At 38.8% G+C, this 24,611-nt stretch overlaps 2 protein-coding genes across 5 annotated transcripts; one reads left to right on the top strand and one right to left on the bottom strand.

The window, feature by feature from the left end:
- Positions 1 to 205: 205 nt before the first annotated feature.
- On the bottom strand, positions 206 to 2,112 carry LOC148571518 (serine/threonine-protein phosphatase 7 long form homolog). Its single transcript, XM_088507275.1, has 5 exons — positions 2,041 to 2,112; positions 1,211 to 1,683; positions 941 to 1,156; positions 768 to 839; positions 206 to 635 (listed from the first exon to the last, which is right to left on the bottom strand). The coding sequence occupies exons 1-5, from the start codon at positions 2,110 to 2,112 to the stop codon at positions 206 to 208; spliced, it is 1,263 nt and encodes a 420-aa protein (XP_088363401.1).
- Positions 2,113 to 2,806: 694 nt separating this feature from the next.
- On the top strand, positions 2,807 to 14,561 carry LOC107630622 (GTP-binding protein-like protein). 4 transcript variants are annotated; one of them, XM_088508416.1, is made up of 11 exons: positions 2,807 to 3,365; positions 4,039 to 4,131; positions 4,352 to 4,405; positions 9,836 to 9,946; positions 10,799 to 10,861; positions 10,946 to 11,200; positions 11,370 to 11,516; positions 11,964 to 11,991; positions 12,351 to 12,421; positions 13,702 to 13,761; positions 14,170 to 14,561. In XM_088508416.1, the coding sequence occupies exons 1-11, from the start codon at positions 2,838 to 2,840 to the stop codon at positions 14,236 to 14,238; spliced, it is 1,479 nt and encodes a 492-aa protein (XP_088364542.1). In that variant the 5' UTR covers positions 2,807 to 2,837; the 3' UTR covers positions 14,239 to 14,561. The 4 variants fall into 4 exon arrangements, with proteins under 4 accessions (XP_088364542.1, XP_016189308.3, XP_088364545.1 ...); XM_016333822.3 differs by having other exon boundaries at positions 4,039 to 4,227; XM_088508419.1 differs by lacking the exon at positions 9,836 to 9,946.
- Positions 14,562 to 24,611: the final 10,050 nt, after the last annotated feature.

Raw genomic sequence — 24,611 nt, 5'->3', positions numbered from 1 at the left:
GATGACCGTCCTGGCCCTCGACGGGTGCCCTCCGTCTGCCTCCACGCCCTCGTCCTCGACGACCACCCCTACTTGCCTCATCAGCGTCGTCAATAGCCCGCTCCAGCCAATTCCACTCACGCTGGCTCTGTCGTGTCCCGACACGAGCTCTCCTCTCAACCCGACGCCTATCAGGGACGTCGTCGACTCGATCCATGTCAGGAACTCAACCAGGACCCCTCTGTGACGCCTCGACAGGAATAGGAATGCCCCTCAGATCCCCCAGATGAATATCGGGTGACAAGAACCTCTTCCCATGCTGGCTCCACCAGTCTAGATAGGCGTGCGAAGGTCCAGGATCGGCAACAACATCGAACCGGAGGACGTGGTCCGCACGGGTCTCCCAATGAATATGCCAATCCGGTAAGGTGGACGGGAACCAACGATCGCCGCCTCTCCCGTCCTTCGACATCAGAAAGTCGATGTTCAGGGCGGGACGCAGGAGAGGCTGCACACCACCGAACTGCGGTAGCACCCTGTCTACCTGATGCCACTCTACGACGGCAAAGTATATCAGCGACGTGACAGAACGCCACACTGCCATGTGTCGGGGCTCCAACACCTCCGGATGCACAACCTGAAGTACCTCGGGGGAGCTATAAGGCATCCAGATAAACTGCACAAATAAATACCGATGTTGTCACGCCAACTGGCTAAACAGAAACATTCGATGTCTACTTATTTAAATTAAAGTAACAGGAAGAACACTCACATCCCTGGCATGTAACCTGTCTATCTCCAGTCTCGTGCTCTGCAGTCGAGGACCCTTCTGGCTGTAGGAAGGGCTGTAACCTGACCACCTGCAGGGCACATGGGTGTTACATTTATTCAGAATTATGACAGATTTGTAATACTCACAGCAGCTATCCCAACTTGAAATAGAAAAGCCTGACTAGCGTACCTCGATGCCAAAGGCCAGCTGGACGTATCATACCCAGCAGGCCTAAACCTGGGAAAGCGCCAGAATATCCAGGACTGAAGTAGCTGAAGTGGGCCGGCTAGCTTGACCACATGTCTGTTTGCCACTCGGCACATGCAATGGTACAACCACGCCAATGCTGCAGACCCCCAACTGTAGGAACCCATCTCCTCAATCCTAGCTACGTACGGAAGCCATCTGATGTGAATGCGGTTGCCGGACTTGTCGGCAAACAGCTGAGTGCCCAACAACATCATGATATAGGCACGAGCGAAGCGCCGCACAGTGTCCTCATCGGCTCCCTCGGGGCAGTGTCCGAAAGTCTCCTGGAACCAGGTGCAGTTTACTGCGAACTTCTGAACCTGGCTCGGATGAGGTACCACTCCAAGCAACTCCTCGAACCACACCCAAGCTGGACGTCCACCCTCGATATACAGATGGAAGTCTGTAAGGCAACCGCTGACATAACGCCCGTCCACTGCCAACCCCAACTGGTATGCCACGTCCTGAAGCGTGATCGTGCACTCTCCGAAGGGCATGTGGAAGGTATGCGTCTCAGGACGCCACCTCTCGACGAAGGCGCTGACAAGGGGCTCGTCTAACCGGAACCATCTATCGTTCAGTCTAGCCATATGGTATAACCCGGCCATCTGCAGGTACGGAACATAACGCTCGTCGAGTGGCATGCCTTGTTGCCGCCGCATGCTCCTGATGCATCGTTGTGGCTGCGCATTAAATGGACCACATTATTAAACCACATACAATAAACCACTTACTCTAAACCACCAATTAAACCGCATGCAAAACCACTAAATTAAATCATTTGCAATACCACTACAACAAACCACTAACAAAACCACCTAACATAAACCACTTACATAAACTATTCACAGAAGCGCATATAAAACCACTTACAAAAACCCACTTACCAAAAACCGCCCCCTAAACCGCATGCAATAACCTCTAAGCTAAACCATTTGTAATGCCACCCTGATAAACCACTCACATATAGAACCGCTAAAACCACATGCAAAATCACTAACTCAAATAAACCGTGTGCAGAAACTTTTCTATGTACTAACCTCGTCGTTGATGACCCCGGCTATATGAGCAACCGCATCCAACCGGTACAGTCTTGCAGGATCGTCCCCCATCAGCTGAGTCTTCGGTTCTACTATTTCTCGGATCGAATCTGGGTCGTTTTCTCTGGGATTTGGTGGGGTATGGAAAAGGATAACTGATTCGAATCTGCTTGATTCGAACTCGTTATATAGCACAATCACTCATAATTCGAACCAATTAGGTTCGAATTATATGATGCACGTAATAGAACGTAGTTCGAACCAATTAGGTTCGATTTATAAACTTGAAGTTCGAACCTATTAGGTTCGAATTATGTGTAAATAGGGTTCGAACCAATTAGGTTCGAATTGTATATAAATAGGGTTCGAACCAATTAGGTTCGAATTGTATATAAATAGGGCTTGGCTGATTCGTGGATCTCTTTTTGGTTTGGCTTATTCATGTAACAAGTTTCCCCCATTGGTTTATCTATGTTTTTTACCCCTGAATTTATTTTGACCCTAAATTAATCCAAAATAAATCAATTAATTTTATAAATTTTATATAATAAATTAATAAAATTTTACTTAATAAATATTAATATATTATATCATATTTATATTAAAATAGATTATTTTAAAATAAAAATAATATTATATAATATAAAAGTATTAATTAAAATATAAAAATATTATATTTTATTATAATTTTATCCTAAAATATATATTTTATTTAAAAAAGACAAAGCTATCCAAACTCAACTCGAAACATAACACAATAAAAAATCAAAAATAGACGGGCACAAATCCGACAAAACATGACCCGGATCCAGGTTGGGGCGGGCAACGTAAAACATATGACCCGAATTAGTGGGTGGGTATCCATGAATCCATCACTCCAAAGTCCAAACAATTATGACGGGTTAAATGCGGCTTTATATTGTACCCAAACCAAACCGGTTATTAACCTGGCCTGCTGGGGCAAGGCACCACTCGTGGCCGTGGGTTGTTCGGGTCATGTTTTCAGTTTTCAAGTCCCAGCTTGGAATTTATCTGTTGAAGCTGCGCATGTATCCACCGCATCCATATCCGTTGAATGTGCGTTCCCTCCGGCAACTGCAACGCAAGCAATGGCAAGAGCGGCTTGCAGTCACCTTCACCTTGTTCCCACTCTATTTCATCCACTCAAGTCAAACTTCTTGCGAAATCAAACTCTTCTCCGAACCGCTCACTTCTACGGGACTCAACGAAGGTTCTCGTCTTTTTCATCAAGGATAAGTATGAGCCTTAGAGCCGGCATCGTTGGCCTCCCCAACGTTGGCAAGTCCACTCTATTCAATGCTGTTGTAAGCCTCTATGTGCCACATTCTCATTATGCGTCTTTTCTATAATGCGAATACCTAGTTGATTTTTGTTCTATTGGGCTGCATTTTGATAACGTCTGTGAGCCAGATAGACAGTGAGAGATACAGACGGATATTTTTCTGTTGAAGTAAAGAACATATATGAATTTTCTTTAGTGTTCATTTCTAGGAATTGAATGACGGTTTTTGATTAATAATAGTTAACTCTGTGATGGGCTTTCCTAATGATATGAACTGTCCTAGCTTTATTTGATTTACAAACATATGGGCTGATGATTGGCTACGATTGGTGTCAAATAGAATGATTCCATTAGAGATCCCTCCAACAGCCCTCTGCTAGTGCTGCTCTCCTTTTGGCGGATGTCTTGTGAAATGTTTATTTGTGTTACCTTGTTTCTGTTTCTTTTCTTTGTTTCTATTTTATTGAAAAAGAAGGACTTTTGGAATAACTTCATCATTACTATGCCTTTTATAGATGAAATGGTTGGTAAATATCGTTGGATCTTTCTCTTTTATTTTCTCTAATTTATGGTTAATGTTAGGTTGATTGTGGTGGTGATGTTTTGCATGCATATAGCTCTACTTCCTAGTGCTGCAATAATGTCAGTTTATATCGATTTTAAATTTTTATATACAATCCTTCTTGTATGTCTAGGTTGAAAATGGAAAGGCTCAAGCTGCTAATTTTCCTTTTTGTACAATAGAGCCAAATGTAGGGATTGTTGCAGTTCCAGATTCTCGTCTCCAGGTACTTTCTAATCTTAGTAAATCTGTTCGAGCAGTCCCTGCATCTATAGAATTTGTGGATATTGCGGGGCTTGTAAAGGGTGCAAGTCAAGGCGAGGTATTTATATTTTTTCTTCTTATTTAGTTTTGGTGCTAGTAAACACATTCTCTTTTATTCTTTCTCTCTCTCCTCATTACACAGTTGCACTGTTTAATTTCTTCTGCACCTTTAATTGTTGCAGGGACTGGGTAATAAGTTTCTGTCGCACATTCGTGAGGTCGACTCTATACTTCAGGTGTTTATCTCTTGTCTGTTCGCTTAGTTTTGTTTATCTATCATCTTTTCACATAATTTTGTTACATCAGTACTTTTGTAATTTTATTTTTGTTTTATATTCTGTTTTTAACGAAACGGTTAGTTAGCTATGTACACAGTATTCTCACTTATGTTCTAGGTTGACTAGACCGGATCATTCATTTTCTTGCTGGTAGTTGTAAAGGACGGTTTGATTCCCAAGTGTATGTATTAATTGAACTGGTTCTGCTGTTGCCTTTGATTCCCTCTCATGACTGCTTCTGAAATCGAGGCATCTCTACTACCTGTAACTTGAGTTCATACACCACCTTATGGAAATGAAGTTATGTAATTCCCCACAACCTACTAAATTACAATTTTTCTGCCTTGCAGCTTCCCCTATGCAACTTAAGGGATCTTTCCATTGAAATTGATAGGAATTGGTATTAGAGAAGGCAAAACAGTTAATACAATAAGAAGATAGTGCTGTAGTACCACATTTGGACTAATGTTAGTGGAATACAATTGAGCTTCATAGCTGTAGTACCTCACTGCCAAGGTTCCACCACCAGTTTAGCTTTATTATCTGACACTTAAGATCCTTGCTCTTTCAAACTCATAGAAATATGATCTAGATTCCACAAAATCCTTCTCTCCTTGCAATTCCTCCTGCCAACTTAGCAACCGCTAGTTAGGTCTCGTCAAAACCAATTCATTGGGCCTGACCTTTCCCTGTTCCCCTCCTAATGTAGACTTAAGCAATTTTAGGTTCCTATCAATGCAAACTGTTTAAATAATACACCTTTTTCCTAAGGAAGAATTAAGAAAACAGCTCTTGGATGTTACAAATTCCATAAATTCTTGAAGTTTGGAAGATCTTGCCACTTGATGCGGCTGTTGCAAACTTGCTGAATTCTTCTTCAGGTTGAGCCTTTAAGTTCCCAATCTTGATGTTAACAAGGCGGCAAGTAGGGTTTTAAAATTGTTGCCATGGTGTTACAGCATGGCGGTTTTTGGGCTAGCTGCCATCTTAAGCATGTGGTGTTGCAGAAATGGTGTTTGGCAAATGGTGGCCACATTGGCGGTGGTGCCATGACGGTCTAATACAAGTATGGCGGGTTTTTTTTGGATTTTTTTAAATTACCGGGTCTTTTCATTTAATAAACCTAAGCCTAACCTTTATAAGAAAAGTTTTCTTTGGCTCATATTCTCCCTCTTCATACCCTCTCTACGTTCACTCTCCCTCTCTGTTGCTTGAGAAAGACGAAGACTTGTGATGCCAACAACATCATTGTCGACAACATGCCATTGTTGATATGTGTTCAGGAGGGTGTTTTTGTCATTTAGTGACAAAGGTGCAGAATGGTAATCTTGTCATGTTCAAGGATCTGAATACTAGAAAAATTACACTATGCCGATCTTGGATATCAAGAAGACCAATAGTTCGTCTCAAAAACAGTGGAGCTGAAATTGCAGTACTCATAAGGCCCATTGGACTAAATGAGGACATCAAGAAGCCCAAGAGTTCTTTTAAAATTCATTGGGAAGCATAAACTCGGTATTAAATTCGAAATTATCTAGTTATATTTAAATTTGATTTGTTGTTAGGGATGTTAAAAGATTTGATTTGGTTTTGATTTGTTTAGTAGTATTTTTGGTGTTTTAAATTTAAATCAAATCTGATCTAATCTTTATAGATCAAATCTGATTTAAATTAATTATCATATTCATATACTAGGTGTTTAATATCTAATAAGATCTTATCTGATTTAAATTAGTTAGAGTTAATTTTGGAGTCATATCTTTTATTTTTTTCAGATTTTATTGTTTTATTCTAGGAAGATTTGATCCACTTTTAAGTTAATCTGTTAGGGATCTATTTAAGCACTTTTGTGAAGCAATCTGATCACTTTTGATGAATAAAAATTTCTGAGTTGCTTTATGCACGTTTTGCATTGTGTGACCAAGTGAAGTGAGTGATTTGCTTGCTTGTTGCATGAAGAAATTTGAAGGATCCAATCTAAGGTAATTCTTAGTGTTCGTTCTTTCAATTGTAGCCCTTTGATCTAGGTTGTCAAACATGTTCTTTGAAGGTCTAGTAGAAAAAAACCCTTCCGGTAACCTAAGTTGTTAAGAACGGGTTTCTTAGAGGCCTAATAGAAAAATCTTTATTTATCTTTTTGTGTTTCCATTGTGTCTTTTCTTGTTCATTTATATTCATTCATTATCATTTAGTATCAGTTACAGGTCGTAGCTACGATCTTATTTATCTACACGTTCTAGGGTCGGTGTCTAGTTTCTTTATTTTATCTTTTATTTTTGCAATTTTACTTTAGAGTGATATTCAGCGAAAAAAATCTCGAAAATTCAAAGAAAAAAAGCATGGGAAAAAAAAGGAGAATTAAAAAAATCGTAAATTCCAAAAAAAAAAAAAGAAGAGGTGTTGTTTATGAAAAGTGCAGTACAAAAAAAAAAGGAAAAAAGAAGGGGAGAATGTCATACAATTAAAAGGTTGTTGATTTCAATTTCCAAGTATCCAAATTTCAGATTTGTTTCAAATTCTTCTGGGGTATCAATTGGGTTTGGAAAATTTTCTAGTATTTTTCAAATTTGTTTGTCACATAATCTGAATTTTTTTTTGTCAAATTGAAAGTTTTTATCATTACGATTATCTTAGTTTGGTCTCTTGGTCTCTTTTTTCTCTTTATTTCTGAAGTACAACTTGTTAAAGTAATATAAGAGTGGAAATAGACCAGAGGTTAGCTCAAAAGATGGACAAAGCCATGGATTAAGTGCAAACACGAGTGACCTAATTTTGAGTGATACACGTGAGAATAGTATTGTGAGGTCTTTATTATTATTTTTATAGGTTTCCAAATTAGAATCAATGAGGACTGAGAATGGTATTAGTGATGATGAAGGAATCTCTTATGCGAGAAAGGTTTTTAAGATGCAAATCCCTGCTTGTAAAGGAAAAATGATGCTGACACATATTTCAAATAGGAAAGGAAGATATAGTCAATTTTTGCGTATTGCATCCTGTCAGAGGAAAAGAATGTTAGATTGGTAGAAGCTAAGTGGAATGAGTTAGGAAGATCTATAAAAAGGTATGGAAGACCAATTTGCACCTGGGAGAAGATGAAGAAAATCATGAGGAACCAGTTTGTGTCATCATCATACCATGAGTTTCTTGAAAAGTTTTGTAAGTTGAAACAAGGTTCAAAATCAGTAAAGGAGTACCACAAAGAGTTGCTGTATTCAATGTGCAAGATTAATTTTGAAAAGGGTTTTAAAGTTCTTATGGGGCGATTTTTGATTGGATTAAACCAAGAAATTGTAGATGAGGTTGAGCTTCACCATTATGCAAATGAGGATTTAGTCAATTTGGCGATTAAAGTGGAGAAGTAACAACTAAGAAACTTGTAAGAAAATAAGAATGAATATGAATGAACAAGAAAAGACACAACGGAAACATAAAAAGATAGATAAATATTTTCCTATTAGGCCTCTAAGAAACCTGTTCTTAGCCTAATGGGCCTTATGAGTGCCGCAATTTCAGCACCACTATTTTTTATACGAACTCTTGGTTTTCTTGACATTCAAGGCCGGCATAGTGTAATTCTTCTAACATCATTCTGCACCTTGTCTCTAAAATAACGAAAATGCCCTCTTGAACATGCATCAACTGTTCTAAAAAGGAAGACCATGGTGACGAAGCAAAAGAACGCAATAGTGGCACGAAACATTGATGATGATGGCTCCATGACCTGCGCAGGATGGCGACAACGTTAAACGTTGTTCGTGAATCTACATATCTAAGATGCTTCCTTCTCTTTATATTTTGAACCCCTCAAGTTTTTGTTTTTCCATTCAAATCTTTTTTTTTCTGTTCTAACTGCTCAATTTTTTTTCTGTATTCTAAATCCTCAATTTGCTTCTGCTGCTTCGTTTATATTAACATTCTTATTTTGATAATTGATAGTAGTTTTAATCTTTAATATTGATTGTTATAATGTGGATATATAGTTTCATATTATTCTTGATAAAGTATTAGTTGTTTTAGATATAATTTTTTTAGTAGTTTTATTTATATCTTGTAGATTTTCTTAGTTTTTATTTGTATACAATTTATAGTTTTTTAATGTATCTGCCATTTAGATCATTTACTTCAACACCACCCGGTCATAACCTCATGGCAGTTTTTACCCTTCGGCTATGAGCCGGCATCTGCCATAAAAAGTATGGTGGCAACTAATTGTTACTCATAATTGTGAGAACTTGGATTGAGAATCTTGGAATTTGTTGAAGCCTTGAAGATGAGAATGGTGGTACATAATCTGCAGTAGGAAGATTAAGTAAGAGAATAGTGCAACTCTTCAAGGCATGTATTACACACATTTTCCTTTAGACTTAATTCACCTCTCACCAATCCAAACTGAGAGTGCAAAATGAGTTTCTGGCAAACTCGTGCAAGATAACAAGGAAGAGCACTTGATTTGTTTTGGTACTCATGCAATCAAGCTTTACACCAATGATATTCTATAGAATGATAATTTTTTCCCTCTCTCTGCGCATAAAAAATATGTTGAGGTCCTATCTAGAGGCACATATGCTTAAGTACATGCATGAATACGGATGCATATTCATGAAGAGAAACATCCCTTTGAGAAAATACAACTCTTTAATGAGTTACAACCTCATGAACAGATGCAATTTTTTGAACATGACTTTTCATATATTTTGAAAATATATCTCACAATCCTCCTACATTTTCAAAATTTCCTTTCTGCTCTTATTGTCCCAGAAATCTTTTGCCTTCAGTAAAGGTATCTCATTAGTTGAACTTTTACATAGTAACCAATGATTTTCACTTCTCCGAATTAAAATGATATACAAGCTTTGAACCATTCAATACATATGATTAAGTGTGCACATAAAATCTCATGGTATGTAATAGCTTGCATCAGTTTAGGCTACCCGCATTACACACTTTGGGTGCGATCCTTTTCTAAATCCTGCGACCCTCTAAAATCCTGCATATCATGTGATGCTTTTTACCTGGCCGCCCTTTTCATTTGAAGTATGATCCCTTATACCATGTTTGGTAAGTGTCTTAAGAAAGAAAATATATGAAACACTAAGATATAGACAAAATAAAGAAGTTTTCTCTGTCTTATTCCTACTGTCCCTAGTTTTTGGGTCAACAGAAAATGGGAAATTTTGTCCCTAGAGGCTTTTTTTTCCAACTTGGTATCTACTTCTCCAAACTCATTTCTGTCTCCTAGTTTCTTTGTATTTCTGTTGAAACCGTTATGAAACGAGGATTCCCCGTCCCCTCCCTGGTATATATATTTGTAGTTACAGACTTGCTATCACAATCTTGATTCCCTTGTTTCTTATATTATCATGGATCTATTGATTGTTACATTAGGTTGTTCGATGTTTTGAAGACAATGATATAGTTCATGTGAATGGTAAAGTTGATCCAAAATCTGATATTGATGTTATCAACTTGGAGCTTGTTTTTGCAGATTTGGACCAGGTCAGCTGACTAGCTATCATTCTGCCCAATTATACTGCCTTCCTTTGAATGCGTTCCTTTTTCGATAAAAAAAAAAATATTTGATTGTGATATGTTCCCCTTTCATTGCATTTGGAAGGTACAATTCAGGATTATTATCTTGATTTTGTTAGTACTACAAGAACATTGAAGTATAGTGGAAAATGGCTTTGTTGTGTTAAACATTGTTGAAGAAATGTCCCTACCATGCCAGCTCATCTATGGTCCACTATCAGATAGAATGTGGACTTCATCTAAATCCTATTCAATGGTAGATATGGATATGTAGTTACAATGTCCCTTATAATATGAGTTCTCATAATAACTTCTTTTTTTTTTAGATGAAATTATTATATTATTTTCCTTTGGGATGGTTGCTATTGTCAATGCTTTGTTTCTGGCAGATCATATGCTCATCCATGCACAGTTGCTTCGGATTTTATTTATTTTATTGATGGATTCCACTGATTTAACTAAGATGTCCTGAAGAAACTGGCTCGGATTATAGTGAAAAATAAACAAAAGAAAATAAGAAATGGTGTATTTTGGGATGTTTCTTAGATCAACCGGACTCTGCTAACCTGAATACAATGATTGAGGAAAACTCAAAAGAGATTCTAACTACTCTGTAATATTTTCCAATTGAATTCCTTGCTTCTTTGTCTCCCTTCTATTTATGTTTCCTACTAACTACCTTGTGACTAACAGTTTATGTTAAGCCTGTCCCACCCTCAGATTGGCCCACAGTACCCCCACCCTTGTTTTTCTCCCAACATAGGCATATTGTTTTACTGGTCTACTAACGATTTTTTTTTTTTGGGGGGAGAAATGCAGATTGATAAAAGATTGGAGAAACTAAAGAAAGGCAAGGCAAAGGATTCACAATCTAAAGTTAAGGTACTATCATCTCTCCTTAGTTGTTTTATTTCTCTGTTGAAGACTTGAAGTATAATCTAGCTGATTTTTAAATTCTTGATATAGGAAGAGGCAGAAAAGTCTGCACTGGAAAAGATTCGTGAGGCACTCTTGGATGGAAAACCTGCACGATCTGTGACCTTAACGGATTATGAAAGGGATGCTGTAAAGCATCTCTGCTTGCTCACCATGAAACCTGTTATATATGTAGCAAATGTTGCAGAATCTGATCTATCTGATGCTGCAGACAATAATTATGTGAAGGAAGTCACAGAAGTTGCATCTGAGCTGCAGTCGGGAATCGTAACTGTTTCGGCACAGGTATACACGTTTGGAAAGGCAACTTTCCTTGTGGTTTTCATGGGACTTCGTATAATATACATTTTCTAGAGTTGTGGTTTGTCTAGGTTGTAATTCCTTATATTGAAAGACAGTTGTTGCTGTTCTTGTTATCACCACATATACCAAAGTACATTACTTGTTCTTTCAGGTTGAGGCCGAGCTGACTGAACTACCAATGGAAGAAAGACAAGAATATTTGAATTCGCTCGGTGTTAGTGAAAGTGGTCTTGGGAACCTAATTAGGGAAACTTATGGTCTGCTGGGGTTACGAACTTATTTTACTTCTGGTGAAAAGGTACAAGGAAAAGTCAAAAAGTTTTAAAGAGAATTATAGTACTGATTATCCTAGTAAATGATATGGGTGTGTGTGCACGTGCGCTGCATGATATAGATACACTATTGAATAACTACATAAATAGATTTTTCATTCCAAAGTTTTCTACTGTTTAATATATTTGCATATTATGAAGATTATTTGTGCCAAAATTTATAAAAATTGAACCTTAACAAGATTTGATCTAATAATTCCTATTGTACATTCTTAACATTTATAGTACATGGAGTTTAGGGTTTAACAACTTTCTTCACTCGATGAAGTGTTCTGGTGGTCACTTAATTCTAAATTTAAAAAAAGAAAAAAAGTGTTCAAAACACCTAATTTATGTGTCGGTGAAAGATTTGATTACATATCACATCATATTTTATTGTCAAAAATGATCTTGTTTATCTGATGCCTATACAGGAGACAAAAGCATGGACAATACTTGCAGGTTAGTTTCGCTGTAATTTGGCTTATTTACATTGTTCAGTAGTTAATTATTTCCTCACTGGATTTCATCCTTTTCTGAAAACATGCTTAGGAGATTGGCTGTATATTAACTTAAGTAGGTTATTATTATTAGCATGGAATTTTTTATCTTTTGATGGGTAATGAACAGATGTCGTCTTCCTGGGAGTGATGCCTGCATATTATATTGTTTATGCCCATTCCTTTTTAAGATTCATGACCCATCCATATTTGTGATATAGTAAGATTGATTGACCAATAATAGTAAAAAAAAGAAAGAAAAAAACAACTATATTATACTTAGATTTGTCTCTTCTGAGTTCTAAGCTTTTGTTGTAATAGGAATGACTGCACCTCAAGCTGCTGGAGTAATTCATTCCGACTTTGAGAAGGGCTTCATTCGAGCAGAAACAGTAAGCATCAAGGATGTAATATTTAACTGCTGTTCATATAATATAATAGCATATGACTTGGCATCGAAACTATTTTGAGCTTAAAAAAATATATATTAAAACAATCCAACTAGGGAGCCAATATCCTATCAATCAATTTCAACCAACAAACAAACCAACCAACTCATTGACAATCTTTTTTTTTTTTGAAATTTGGGAGCGGCCCTTCCTTGATCCTGCATTAACGCGAAATGCTTGTACATTAGGCTACTCTTTTCTGTTTTTTCTTTATTTTTTTTTACCCCTTCTCACTTCTCCTTTCCAACACCACAAAATCACACAGAACCACCACCTTTGCTGCAGCCCCTCTGCCGCCACTGGCTGCCACTGTCTCTGATCACCCTAAATCCTAAATCCTAAATTCTGAAACCTAAATTCTGATCCTTACATTTTAAACCCTAAACCCTAAATTCTATATTCTTAACCTAACTCCTAAATTCTAAACCCAAAATCCTAAATTCGATACCCTAAATCCTAAATTCTATACCTTAGATTAGTTTTATTTTGTTCACTTTCAAATTTTTTTTACGTGAGTTTCGAATGTTTTTATCCTGACTAGTTTTGGAAATTCCTTTCTTTATGTTCATTTCTTTTTGGCTGATTTTTAAAATTAGTTGGCTGAAATAATGTTGGCTCCCTAGACTTTTTCTAAAAACGTAGCATGCTACTTGAATGGACTAAATTTGACAAACTTTAATAATAAGATTCTTAAATTATTGTCTAAACTTTCCGTTTTGAACTTTGGATGTAAGGCAGAACAACCTCTAATCTATGTAATCTTGTTTGTATTAATTTGATGTAAATAACTAATTTCTTACATACAGATACTAACTATATGGAGTAAAATGTGAGTCTAGTGTGTCTACCCAACCATGAATACACAGTATTAACTATAAGAGGAATGAGCTCCTAATTAGTTAAGAATCAGCAACATATTATAGCATTTTTATTCTTGTTGCTGCGTCCAGAATGCACAGAAAGATCCTTTCCATATTTTATTTAGGAGTGTTTTTATATGGCTCAAAAGCCATGTAACATGAACTGAATTCAATATTGTGAAGACCATTAAAATTTGTTGTTGGAGGAAAACTCGTGTATGATGAGGATGTGAGTATGTATTGTTTTAAACTACAACCAATTATATCTATTCATTGCACATATGAAATTAGATTTCACACCAACAATCAGTTTTCTCTATTTTGTTGTACTGCATTAACCTTCATAATTTTTACTTTAATTAGGTGGCTTATGATGATTTTGTTGCTGCTGGTTCACTAGCTGCTGCAAGAGAGAAAGGACTTGTGAGTTGCTTATTTTAGTAGCGTTTGTTTTACATGCATGCAATCACTTCAGATTTATTAAGAAATGCACATACCATATTATATTCTGTTTGATTACTATAAAGGCACAATATTACAAATGTTATTTATTAATTTACCAGTCTGGTTTTTGTTCAATATGCCTTAAATCAAGTGGTTTAGCAATCAACTATTAATTAACAAGAAATCAATCATGGCTGCAAACCACTTGTGGAAATTGATGGATAGATATTAAAGGTAACAAAAAGAATTGCATGTGGTTTATAAAGATTTGGAAAGATATATGATAGGGTTCCAAGAGAGATTTTTATTGGATATTGCTACAGTTTTTTCTTTTCTTTTCTTTTTTGTGGGAATATTACTTTTTTTGAGGAATTACTTTGTTGGCAGCTGAGATCTGAAGGTAAAGACTACATTGTACAAGAAGGAGATGTGATGCTTTTTCGATTCAATGTTTAGTCGAATTTAATGCTCCAAATTGGGGGATCACAGGAGTTGAGAACTTGGCATATTTCAGATGAGTAAATTTTCATATAGTTGCTGGTTATACTTTAGACATGCATTGTTTCTTTCTGTCTGTCTTTGTTTTAGTAGAATGCTCTAATCTGGAGTCGGTGAAAGATGAGATACATGATTAGTCTGAAACAACTCAGAACCTTTCTCGGCCAATTTTTTATCGGTTTGCGCAAGCATTGTTTTGTTTTCAATACACATTAATATGTAAAAAATAATACAAAAATGAATTAGAGTCTTTCTTTCTTTGTTTAATCTTATTCATCACCTAGCCAATGTCTCTGATACTTGGACATGGTCGCTCACTCTTGTATGGTTTTTCGTGTAGATTTTCTTTTGGTTCTTAACTTCCTCTCCTAACATACATCATAGTATTTTGGTGGATAAGCTTGGAAATTCAAGGGAATGGATCTTCTCAATTTTTTTATTCTCAATTGTTAGGTAAAATGTGATTTCTCACTTTACACTGTTTAAGTGGGACAAAAAAAAAAAAAAAAACTGAGTGAAAATATTGAAAAGTGAGAGATTGAAAATAATAGAGAAGATCCACTCCAAAAATCCAAGGCCATTTTGGTTTGCAGTCCTATTTTTGTTTTTAAGATTTTATTGTTGAATTTATTTGGGAGGATTTTTTGCCTCTTTGGCGCTCATCATACCGTCTATGTAAGGGTGTTGTTATGTTTCATGATCTTCGTTAGGGTTTTCAGATATATTGTATCTATGTATGGATGTACTTATTATATATCCACCAAACTTAAATGGGGGTTTCATTAACCCCTGCAACGAGTACTTATTATATACCTCGCAGATTGCTTCACCATTTGTATGTTAAGTCTACACCTAGAGAAGTCATCTCTAGAACTTGAAGTAATTTCAACTTCCAACTGTTTCTCTTTTAACACTTAATATACGTTGTAGTATTCTCTCTTAACTGTGGTGTATAAAAGTCTCGCGAAAAAAATAGTTATAAAATTCTTCTACAATCTTATAAACTGAATTTGAGAACTCCCTTGAAAGAGCGAATAAATACGAATATAGGTCCATGAACAAAACTGTGTATAAAACAACCTTTAACTATAAAGAAATTGATATGAATTCACAAGAAAGCTTTATAGTAAGGCTATGATATGCTTAGTTATGAAATGTGGCCACAATGCCTCTTTATAATCATCCCAGACTTTAGAGACTTTATTTTTTTTTTTTGGTGACTACTTTAGAGACTTTATAAGATTAATGAAAATGGACCAATTTGTCAAAAACTAGTTATTACAAGCTTTTTGATGTATATTAATTCGATTGGATTAGTCACCAATCGATTGGGTTTTAGCCGTTTATAAATTATTAGTGGCTCAACAGCCGCTTTTTTTTTAATGTTTTTAAGAAATTCAATTTAATATATTTATTTTAAAATTTTAAATTTGTATTGATGTCAATAATTTAAAATAAAAATAAAATTTTGTATAAATTATTTAACATTTAGAATATATAAAATAAATAAAATTAAATTAAATAAGGTATGGTAAAAAAAATTATTATGTTATTATGTTTAACAAAAATATGAGATCAGAATATTTACAAGTATTACTCACAAAGTAATCATTTATAAATATTATTAAATTATTTATTTTTAAATTTTATTTAATTTGAAACAAATATAAAAATCTAAATTCAAATAAAACTTTATATTCATGCATATTTCTAATTGATAAAATAATACTTATATTTTTATTTCAAATATATATTCAACATCTTAAATTATTTTTTATTTTATTATTTTTTTAAAATTATTAAGTTTTATTTTTATTATTCTCTCTTTTTATATCACAAACTATCCTCTTCTCTAATAATTTCTTGTACAAAAATCCAAGATTACTTCATTACGTACCACTATTGTAATATATTGCATTATTCTCTTTTGCTTTCTGTTCTTTTCTTCTACTTCCTCCTTCTATTTATCTAGTTGCAATCAATTACTATCATGTACCTTTATCATAACTCTCAATCTTGTCTACCACGTTAATTAGGCAAACATTTTCTCATGAGTTTGGAATGTATCAATGAAACAATCCTAATGTGAAATTACATAGATATTTCAGTAATTCTTTTAATTAAATTTTTCAAATGATAAATTATTTAATAATTAATACATGTATGATTTTGGGTTCAAAAGGCTTTTGAAAATGCAGAATGACTTTAAGTTTTTCAAAAATATATACTATAACAAATTTAACGAATCTTCCCATATTGCTATATTTTTAATGTTATATGCTAATAAATATTATTATAAAATATAATAGTTTATCTTTTCATAATATAATTAAAAAAATGAAAACAAAAATACACGAACTCGAATATCAAATTAAGAATTTTTTATAAAGAATTATATTAAATCAAACTCTGAAACAAATATTTAACTGTAAAAGTAATTAAGTTAATAGAAAAGAGAACGCTAAACTCAGCAATTAAAATATAAATGATAAAATATTTATCATACTATGTTTTACTTTATATAAGAAAAGTAAAGGCATAGAAGAATAGATTAGAGAAGATAATTGAAGAAAAATAATTATGAATTTCACCGTTCAAATCTCTAAAATATTAAAAAAGAATATTATTCCTATGCATAAAAGATTAAAAAGAAAAAAAAATCTTATTTCTAAAACCCTCTCTTCAACGGTCCTAAAATCCAACCCCAATTTGCAAATACTAAAACCAATACATTCCATATTTTTTTTCATGAAAAAATCTTTGAATTCCAAAATAAAACCTTAGAAATATCACGTCACTTCTTTTTTTTTTTCATTGAACTGTTTGGTTCTCTCTTCTACGAAGAACATCTGATATATTATTAAAACTTGGCGCGCTAACTATTTTAAATGGGGATTTTTTATTTTAATAAATAAATAAATTATAATAATTACTGAAATAAATAATTTAAAAAATATTTATCAAAATAAATACTTTGCTTATCTCGTTTATATTGTAAACGAGATAATTTTGCATTAACAAGATAAGATAGGTGGACGCGAAACGTGTATATCTCATATAAACATAATAATAAAAATAATGAAAAATATTAATATTATCAATAATCTAAACTTTTAGCATGCAATTAGTACATAAAAAGGTTGGTAGAAGAGATTAAAATGAATATTTTTTATCAATTAGTATTCAAAAAGGTTGATGGGATAGTGGAAAGAGAATTGAAACGATTATCTCTCACGTGGATAATGGGAGATAACGTGAGAGATAACGTTTCAATTCTCTTATCACTATCCCCATCAATCTCTATTAACAATTGGTAAACGGATGTTTTTATTTTTTAAATTTAAATCTGTTCGGCAGGTCGGATACCGGACGGTTCGGGTTAGGACCCTGAGGTCAACGCTTGGGATGGTGGAGAGGCTCGTCTGGTCATGATCTCCTGGTCCCGGGTGTGCGAGGTCCCGAGCACTTCGTATGGAGAGGGGGGGGTGCCACCTGCAAAGACACTCCGACGCTCTTGTCAGAATATGTGCAGGCGGAAAGGAGGTGGTGTAAGAATGTCACGTACCACGGGGGGAGAGCCAGTCTCCCCCTTATATACATGTCAGTAGTGGGCCCCTCAAGTGGACAGGCCCATACCCTCAAGGACGCTGTCCCACGGCTGTGTGCAAGCCGTACGGGACGCGCGTCCGGGTCGGGTGGAGGGCGCGTTGCTGGGCCGGCGGGAACTCGGGTCGGGTTGACCCGCGTGAATTTGGGCCAGGCCGTAATAGTGCCCCCGACGCGTCAGCGATGGCCGTGAGGGCCATTGGTGGCGCGTGATGTCTTCGTTCGTACGTTGTCGTCGGGTCGGCTAATCGTGGGAGAGACGCGTCTCTTGTGCGCGTGTCTCTTGGTCTGCTGTGGCATCTGTTTGCCGTTTCGTTCTCCGCGCTGGGCATTTAATGCTCATAATGATTCGAAAAAACCCGCGCGCAAAGACTATTTTGCCCCTGCTTTCTTTCGCGCTTCTGGTGGTGGTTTTTAAACAGTTTTCTCCCTATCCACCTCCCACTCTTACCATTTCCAACTCCTTCTCTCCCTAACATCCAAAGCTTCCAGTGCGAACTCCCTCCTGCTTCAACTTTCGGTCCAAGTTTCTTTCGTCATTCCAGGTAATTTTTTGGTCTCTTTCCTTTGGTATCTGTGTTATGTCCTGTTGCTGTGCGATTGCTGCTTGTGTTTGTTGCATGGCTAGTTTATTTTTGCCGAAAGGTTTTTCAATGTTGGGGTAGGTGAGTTAGGGGAGGGGTACCATTCTAGGATAGGTTTTTGGGTGGTTTATGTGGTAGGCGTAGTTTTTAGCCGTGTTTGGTCACGATTGAGTTGAAAAGGCGTAGTTTCTGAGTTTTTTCGGGCTCCCGACCTCATAGACTAACGGAGTGGTACCCCGCTGTAGGTATGCCTCGCGTTGTTTCCCGGTCTTCTGGATCTGGTGCGGCTTACGACCCGTATGCTTGGGTGACCGACGATATAAGGAGCTCACCCAACCAGATGGACTTGGAGGAGTTGACCGAGTTCCGGCAAGCCGGCTACTTGTGTGGGGGGACTGACGAAGAGGCCAACTACGAGGCCATTGTCCCTGCCCCCCATGAGCGTATTTATGAGCTCAATTTTCTCTCCCCTCGTGTCCCCGATTGGATCTGGTTTTATAAGTCCATGTTCACGCAAGTTGGCGTTCGGATACCGTTCTCCGAGTTTCAAATGGCGCTTCTGAACCGGATATCCGTCCCCCCGTCTCAGCTTCATCCGAACAGCTGGGCTTCGATCCGCTGCTTCGAAATGGTCTGCGAGTACTTGGAGCTGCCGGTGTCGGTGGACGTTTTTCTCTTTTATTTCAACCTTACCAACCCCTCCAAACAGGGGAAGGCGAGAAAAGGGTTTCTTTCTTTCCGTTCTGCCCAGGGTAGGAGGATTTTTGGCCTTTTTGAGGACTCCTACCATGGTTTTAAAGATAAGTACTTCAAGGTTCGTCCCGTCAAGGGTCGTCATCCCTTCTGGTTGTCGTTAGAGGGGGAGCGCCTTATCCAGACTTACTGGAGTTTTGGCGCGGGGTCGAATCCTTTCATCAAAGTGACGTACAAAAGGTTGTCGGCTGTAGATAAGCAGATAGCCGACGTCCTTTTTGCTATCTTTGAAAAGAACCCCGTGAACCCACATCTTCTTATGGGTGAACGGGAGGCCGCCAGGAGCTATATTCGTGAGTTATCTTCTTTGTTTGCCTATGTTTCTTTGTCGTTGTTTTTCTTTTTCCGATCTAACGACTAACGTGCCTGTTGTTTGTTGCAGTGGAAATGTCTGCCACCGTGACCGGTCTTGAGAATCTGATGAAGACCTTTTTTGAGGCAAGTGACGACGAGAATGCCGAAGAGAAGGACGTCGGTAAGTCGGGGGGTCCTTCAAGGGAGAAGGAGTTGCGCCTTCTTCCCGGGATACCGAAACGTCGGGAAAACAGGCCGTAGGGGGTCAGGCTTCCCCTACCCGCGAGGAAGGGTCCGCTGATGGGCACGCGACTCTCACCCCTCATCCGGATAGTGACGTGGAGCTTATCCATACTCCCAAGAAGCGAAAGATGTCTTCCAGCCCGGAAGGGGCCCTTACCATAATGGAGAGGAACTTTGATGCTACCAAATTCATTGACTCCCAACTGATACCCGGGACAGAGGAGCATTTTCACGAGACCGAATTGTCCAGGCAGGCGAGGTGGATGTATCGCACCTTGCTTCGTGGGGCCGTGATAGCTCGGAAGGCCGAATTCGAGTTATCCGGTATGGAGGCGCTTTGGAGGAAGCTTGAGTCCTCTGTTAAGGCGAACAATGACTTTAAGGCTCAAGTTGAACTCCTCCAGGGTCAGCTGTCCGAGATGGGGGGAAAGCTTAGCGCTGCTGAGGAGAAGTCGTCGTTTGTTGCGGAGAGGTTGAAGGCGTCCGATGAGACCGTGGCCCGGCTTCTTGAGCGCGAGATGACATTGGAGGGTCAGCTGAACGCCGCTCAGGGTCGGGTTGTCGCCTTGGAAAAAGAGCGGGAGCAGGCCATCTCGGAGGCGAAGGCCGCTAAAGCTGAGGCCGCTGAGCTTAAGAAGAAGCTTAAGGTGACCAAGGAGCAAGGGAAGAATGCTATCTCGATGACCGAAGATGCCCTGAAGGCTCAGCTGAGGATCGCAGCTCCTGATTTCGACACGTCGTCAATTGGCGTTTTCAAGACTATCCAGGACGGAAAGATTGTTGACATGCCGAGGAAGTGAAGTCTTGTAACTTAGGATATTTTGTAATGCATTTGCTGAACAACTTATTATTCGTTCTTTGTTTTGACTCTTTATAAGTTATACTTATTTGGTCGTTTGGTCGGGTTGTCGTTTATTGTATTTGTTGTTATTTCTCTTGGGGGGCTCGCGCCCGTTTTCCCGTTTTGTGATAGTTATGGCTTGGATTGCCGTGGTCGTGTTGTCGTCGCAGTTGGCTTTGGCCGTAACTAAGATGGCCCCCGGGGTGATCAGTCCCGGTCTGCCGTTTTAAGACGCGCTCGTGTGCGTCGCACGTAGGGAAGAAGTAAAAAAGTAGACAAGTAGACAAGCATGAGTAAAAAGCAAATTAACCAAGTACGAGTTAATCATTAGCCAAGCAATTTAACCAATATGGTGAATATTTGACAAGATAAAAGGGTAGATTGTCATGTGAACAATCCGGGTATTTACTTATTTCTTTAAGTTCTCAGCTCGGCGAATCGTCTGGTCATGGGTAGAACCTTCTTAGGCTACCCGCATTCCATATCCTGGGTACTTCCTTGCCGTCGAGTCTTTCGAGCTTGTAAGCACCTTTGCCGAGTACCTCCCTTACCCTGTAGGGTCCTTCCCAGTTTACGGCCAGCTTGCCTTCCCCTGGGGTCGGGACGCCAATGTCGTTGCGTCGCAGGACGAGGTCCCTTTCCTCGAAATCTCGTTTGAGGACTTTTGCGTTGTAACGCAGGGCTATTCTTTGTTTCAGCGCCGTTTCTGTTAGGTGAGCTATCTCCCTCGTTTCCTCAACCAGGTCTTTCTCGACCGCTTCGCTCATGCCCGCGAGCAGTAGTCGGGGGCTCGGTTCGCCGATTTCGACTGGTATTACCGCATCGACCCCGTATGTTAGGCGAAAGGGAGTTTCCCCCGTAGCGCTTTGCTCGGTTGTCCGGTAAGACCATAAGACGGAGGAGAGTTCGTCAGCCCAGCTTCCTTTCTTATTGTCTAGGCGCTTCTTTAGGCCAAGGAGGACGACTTTGTTTGTGGCCTCTACCTGCCCATTTGTTTGGGGGTGTTCTACCGAGGAGAACTTTTGCTTTATTCCTAAGCCAGAGAGGAACTCCATGAACTTCTTGTCTGTGAACTGGGTCCCGTTGTCTGAGATAACGACTTCCGGGATACCGAAGCGGGTTATCACTTGCTTCTACATGAACTTCTGACAGTTGGAGGACGATATCGTAGCCAGCGGTTCGGCCTCCACCCATTTGTTGTAGTAGTCGATGGCGACAATGAGGTATTTGACTTGTCCTGGGCCGACCGGGAAAGGCCCCAGGAGGTCGACTCCCCATTGTGCGAAAGGTTGAGTAGTCGTCAGAGAATTTAGTTCGGAGGCTGGCGCCCTGTGGAAGTTGGCGTTTTGTTGACACTTTGTGCATTTTCTGACAAATTCCTTTGAGGCCTTCATCATTGTCGGCCAGTAATATCCTGCTCGGATAAGCTTCCTTGCTAGGGCTTTGCCCCCGATGTGGTGTCCGCAACACCCCTCATGGACTTCTCTAAGCACGTAGTCCATTTGGTCGGGGTGCAAACACTTCAATAGGGGCTGGCTGAGTCCCTTTTTGAATAGTTGTCCCTGTATGATTGCATATCTGGCCGCCTCCCTTCTTAAAGCTTTGGCTGCTTTCTCATCTTCGGGCAACTTGCCGAGTTCCAGGAAGTTGGTGATGGGGTCCAGCCATGAGGGGCTCGACTTCGTCAAGTGGAGGGCGACCGTTGGTTCTTTCACCATGCTTTGGATGAGTGACCGGTTACCCGATCCTGGCTTTGTGCTCGCTAGCTTCGAAAGGAGGTCTGCCCGTGTGTTCCTTTCTCTTGGAACGTGCTGGACGATGACCTTCTGGAACTGGCTTGTCATTTCCTTAACCTTTTCCAAGTATTTTTGGAGGAGGGGATCCCGGGCTTGGTAGCTTCCATTTACCTGCGAGGTGACGACTTGGGAGTCGCTGCATACTTCGACCTTCGTCGCCCCGACTTCCCGAGCTAGCATTAGTCCACCCAAGAGAGCCTCATATTCTGCTTGGTTGTTCGACACTGGGAATTTGAACTTGGTTGATTGCTCATAGATGACCCCTGCTGGGCTTTCTAGGATGACCCCTGCTCCTTCGGACGTTTGGTTGGAGGCCCCGTCCACATGAAGCCTCCACCGTGTGCCCGTTTCTTCGGGAGGGTCCCCTGTTACCTCAACCAAAAAGTCTGCCATTGCCTGGGCTTTGATTGCATGTCGGGGCTCATACTGTAGGTCATATTGTGAGAGCTCGATGGCCCAGGTCATCATCCTACCAGCCAAGTCAGGTTTTTGCAGTACTTGTTGATGAGATATTTTGGTGAGAAACGAATCTCTTCCAAAACACCACAAATCTAACCGGCAAGTGCACCGGGTCGCATCAAGTAATAAAAACTCACGGGAGTGAGGTCGATCCCACAGGGATTGAAGGATTGAGCAATTTTAGTTTAGTGGTTGATTTAGTCAAGCGAATCAAGATTTGGTTGGGTGATCTGTGACTTGCAGAATGTAATTTGCATTGAAGTAAAGAGAACAAGAAATAAATTGCTGAAACTTAAAGAACAAGAAATTTAATTGCAGAAACTTAAAGTGCAAGAAATGTAAATTGCGGAATCTTAAAGTGCAAGGAATTTAAATTGCTTGAAATGTAAAGGGAATTGGGGAATGGATTTGCAGAATTTAAACAAGGAAAAACTAAATTGCATCAAACAGAAGAGGGAAAGGGAATTGGGATTGAACCGGATCTTGAAGCAGTAAAGTAAATGAACATTAAAAGCAATAAACAGGGAATTGAAATGAGAAATTCAGATCTCAGGACCCAGAGACTAGAAAACCAAGTCTAGATCTCAATGCCTTCCTAGATCCAACAAGAACAATAGCAAGGAAATTGTAAATTGCAAAGAAAAGAGATGAAGAACAATGAACCGGAAATGGAATTCAATTAAGCAGTAAATAAACAGAGAGATCCAAGATTGAGATTGAAACAGAATTTCTTCAATTCTCCAATCCAAGATCCAAGACAAATGTAAAATGAAATTGAAAGCAATGAAAACAAGAAATTAAAGTTCACTCAAGTTCAAAGGCTCTCCGAAAACTATTTTGAAAATTCTAAAAGAAAAGCTCCCCGAATAACTTGAATTCTATCCTATTTATACACTTTCCAAAATGATCTTCAAGCCTTGAGTTGGGCCTTTGTTCTTGGTGGAATTGGGTTGAAAGAGGCCTTGGTTGATTGCTCTTGAAGTTTGAAGAAGAACCAAAGTGAACCAATTGAACCGGTTTTGAAGTTAGCCATAGTTGGACCCAACGTTTGAGCCAAAGTTAGGGGTCTAACTTTGGCCCTAACTTTTCATAGCAGCAAGCATATTTCTCTGGTTTAGACGTTGGTGCCAACGTTAGGGGTCTAACTTTGACCCTAACGTTGGCAATGCTTTGTGCTAGTGGCGCCAACGTTAGCCTCCAAGTTAGGGGGCTAACGTTGGCGCAAACATTGGCCTTCTCCCCCTTTGTAATTAAGGTGCCAACGTTAGCCTCCAAGTTAGGGGGCTAACGTTGGCGCAAACGTTGGCCTTCTCCCCCTTTATAACTCATGTGCCAACGTTAGCCTCCAAGTTAGGGGGCTAACGTTGGCGCAAACGTTGGCTGGCCCAGGGATGAATTTCAAGTTTCTCTTGCCAACGTTAGCCTCCAAGTTAGGGGGCTAACGTTGGCTCAAACGTGGGGAGCCCAGGGAGTGATCTTCATGCCCAACGTTAGCCTCCAAGTTAGGGGGCTAACGTTGGGGCTAACTTCATGCCTCCCGGTTCAATTTCACTTATTCCATTGTCCTCTCTTCACTCCTATCCATTTCTCTTTGCTTCAACCTTTCTCCAAGCTTTCTTCACCTATCATTAATCAACCAAACTTATCAAAGCTATGCTCAAAATCATGAGATATTCATTCTTTCATAATATGCAACAAATATAGCACAAAACCTCATGAAATGGCATGAATTCATATATGGTTGGTTCAATCAAG

Source organism: Arachis ipaensis, chromosome B3 (assembly GCF_059453495.1).
Source record: "Arachis ipaensis isolate K30076 ecotype BB chromosome B3, ASM5945349v1, whole genome shotgun sequence".
Lineage (NCBI taxonomy): Eukaryota > Viridiplantae > Streptophyta > Magnoliopsida > Fabales > Fabaceae > Arachis > Arachis ipaensis.
The sequence above is the reverse complement of the archived record's forward strand: the minus strand, read 5'-3'. Positions and strand labels throughout refer to the sequence as shown.

What these genes read in the sequence shown, in the direction of transcription:
- LOC148571518 (XM_088507275.1), bottom strand. Translation starts at nt 2,112, where the DNA reads ATGGGGGACGATCCTGCAAGACTGTACCGGTTGGATGCGGTTGCTCAT. An exon ending in CCGGGGTCATCAACGACGAG is followed by an intron (nt 1,684 to 2,040) that starts GTTAGTACATAG and finishes TTTAATGCGCAG; the next exon opens with CCACAACGATGCATCAGGAG. An exon ending in AGCTGGCCTTTGGCATCGAG is followed by an intron (nt 840 to 940) that starts GTACGCTAGTCA and finishes TGTGCCCTGCAG; the next exon opens with GTGGTCAGGTTACAGCCCTT.
- LOC107630622 (XM_016333822.3), top strand. Translation starts at nt 2,838, where the DNA reads ATGACCCGGATCCAGGTTGGGGCGGGCAACGTAAAACATATGACCCGA. An exon ending in CCACTCTATTCAATGCTGTT is followed by an intron (nt 3,366 to 4,038) that starts GTAAGCCTCTAT and finishes TTGTATGTCTAG; the next exon opens with GTTGAAAATGGAAAGGCTCA. An exon ending in ATTTTACTTCTGGTGAAAAG is followed by an intron (nt 11,517 to 11,963) that starts GTACAAGGAAAA and finishes ATGCCTATACAG; the next exon opens with GAGACAAAAGCATGGACAAT.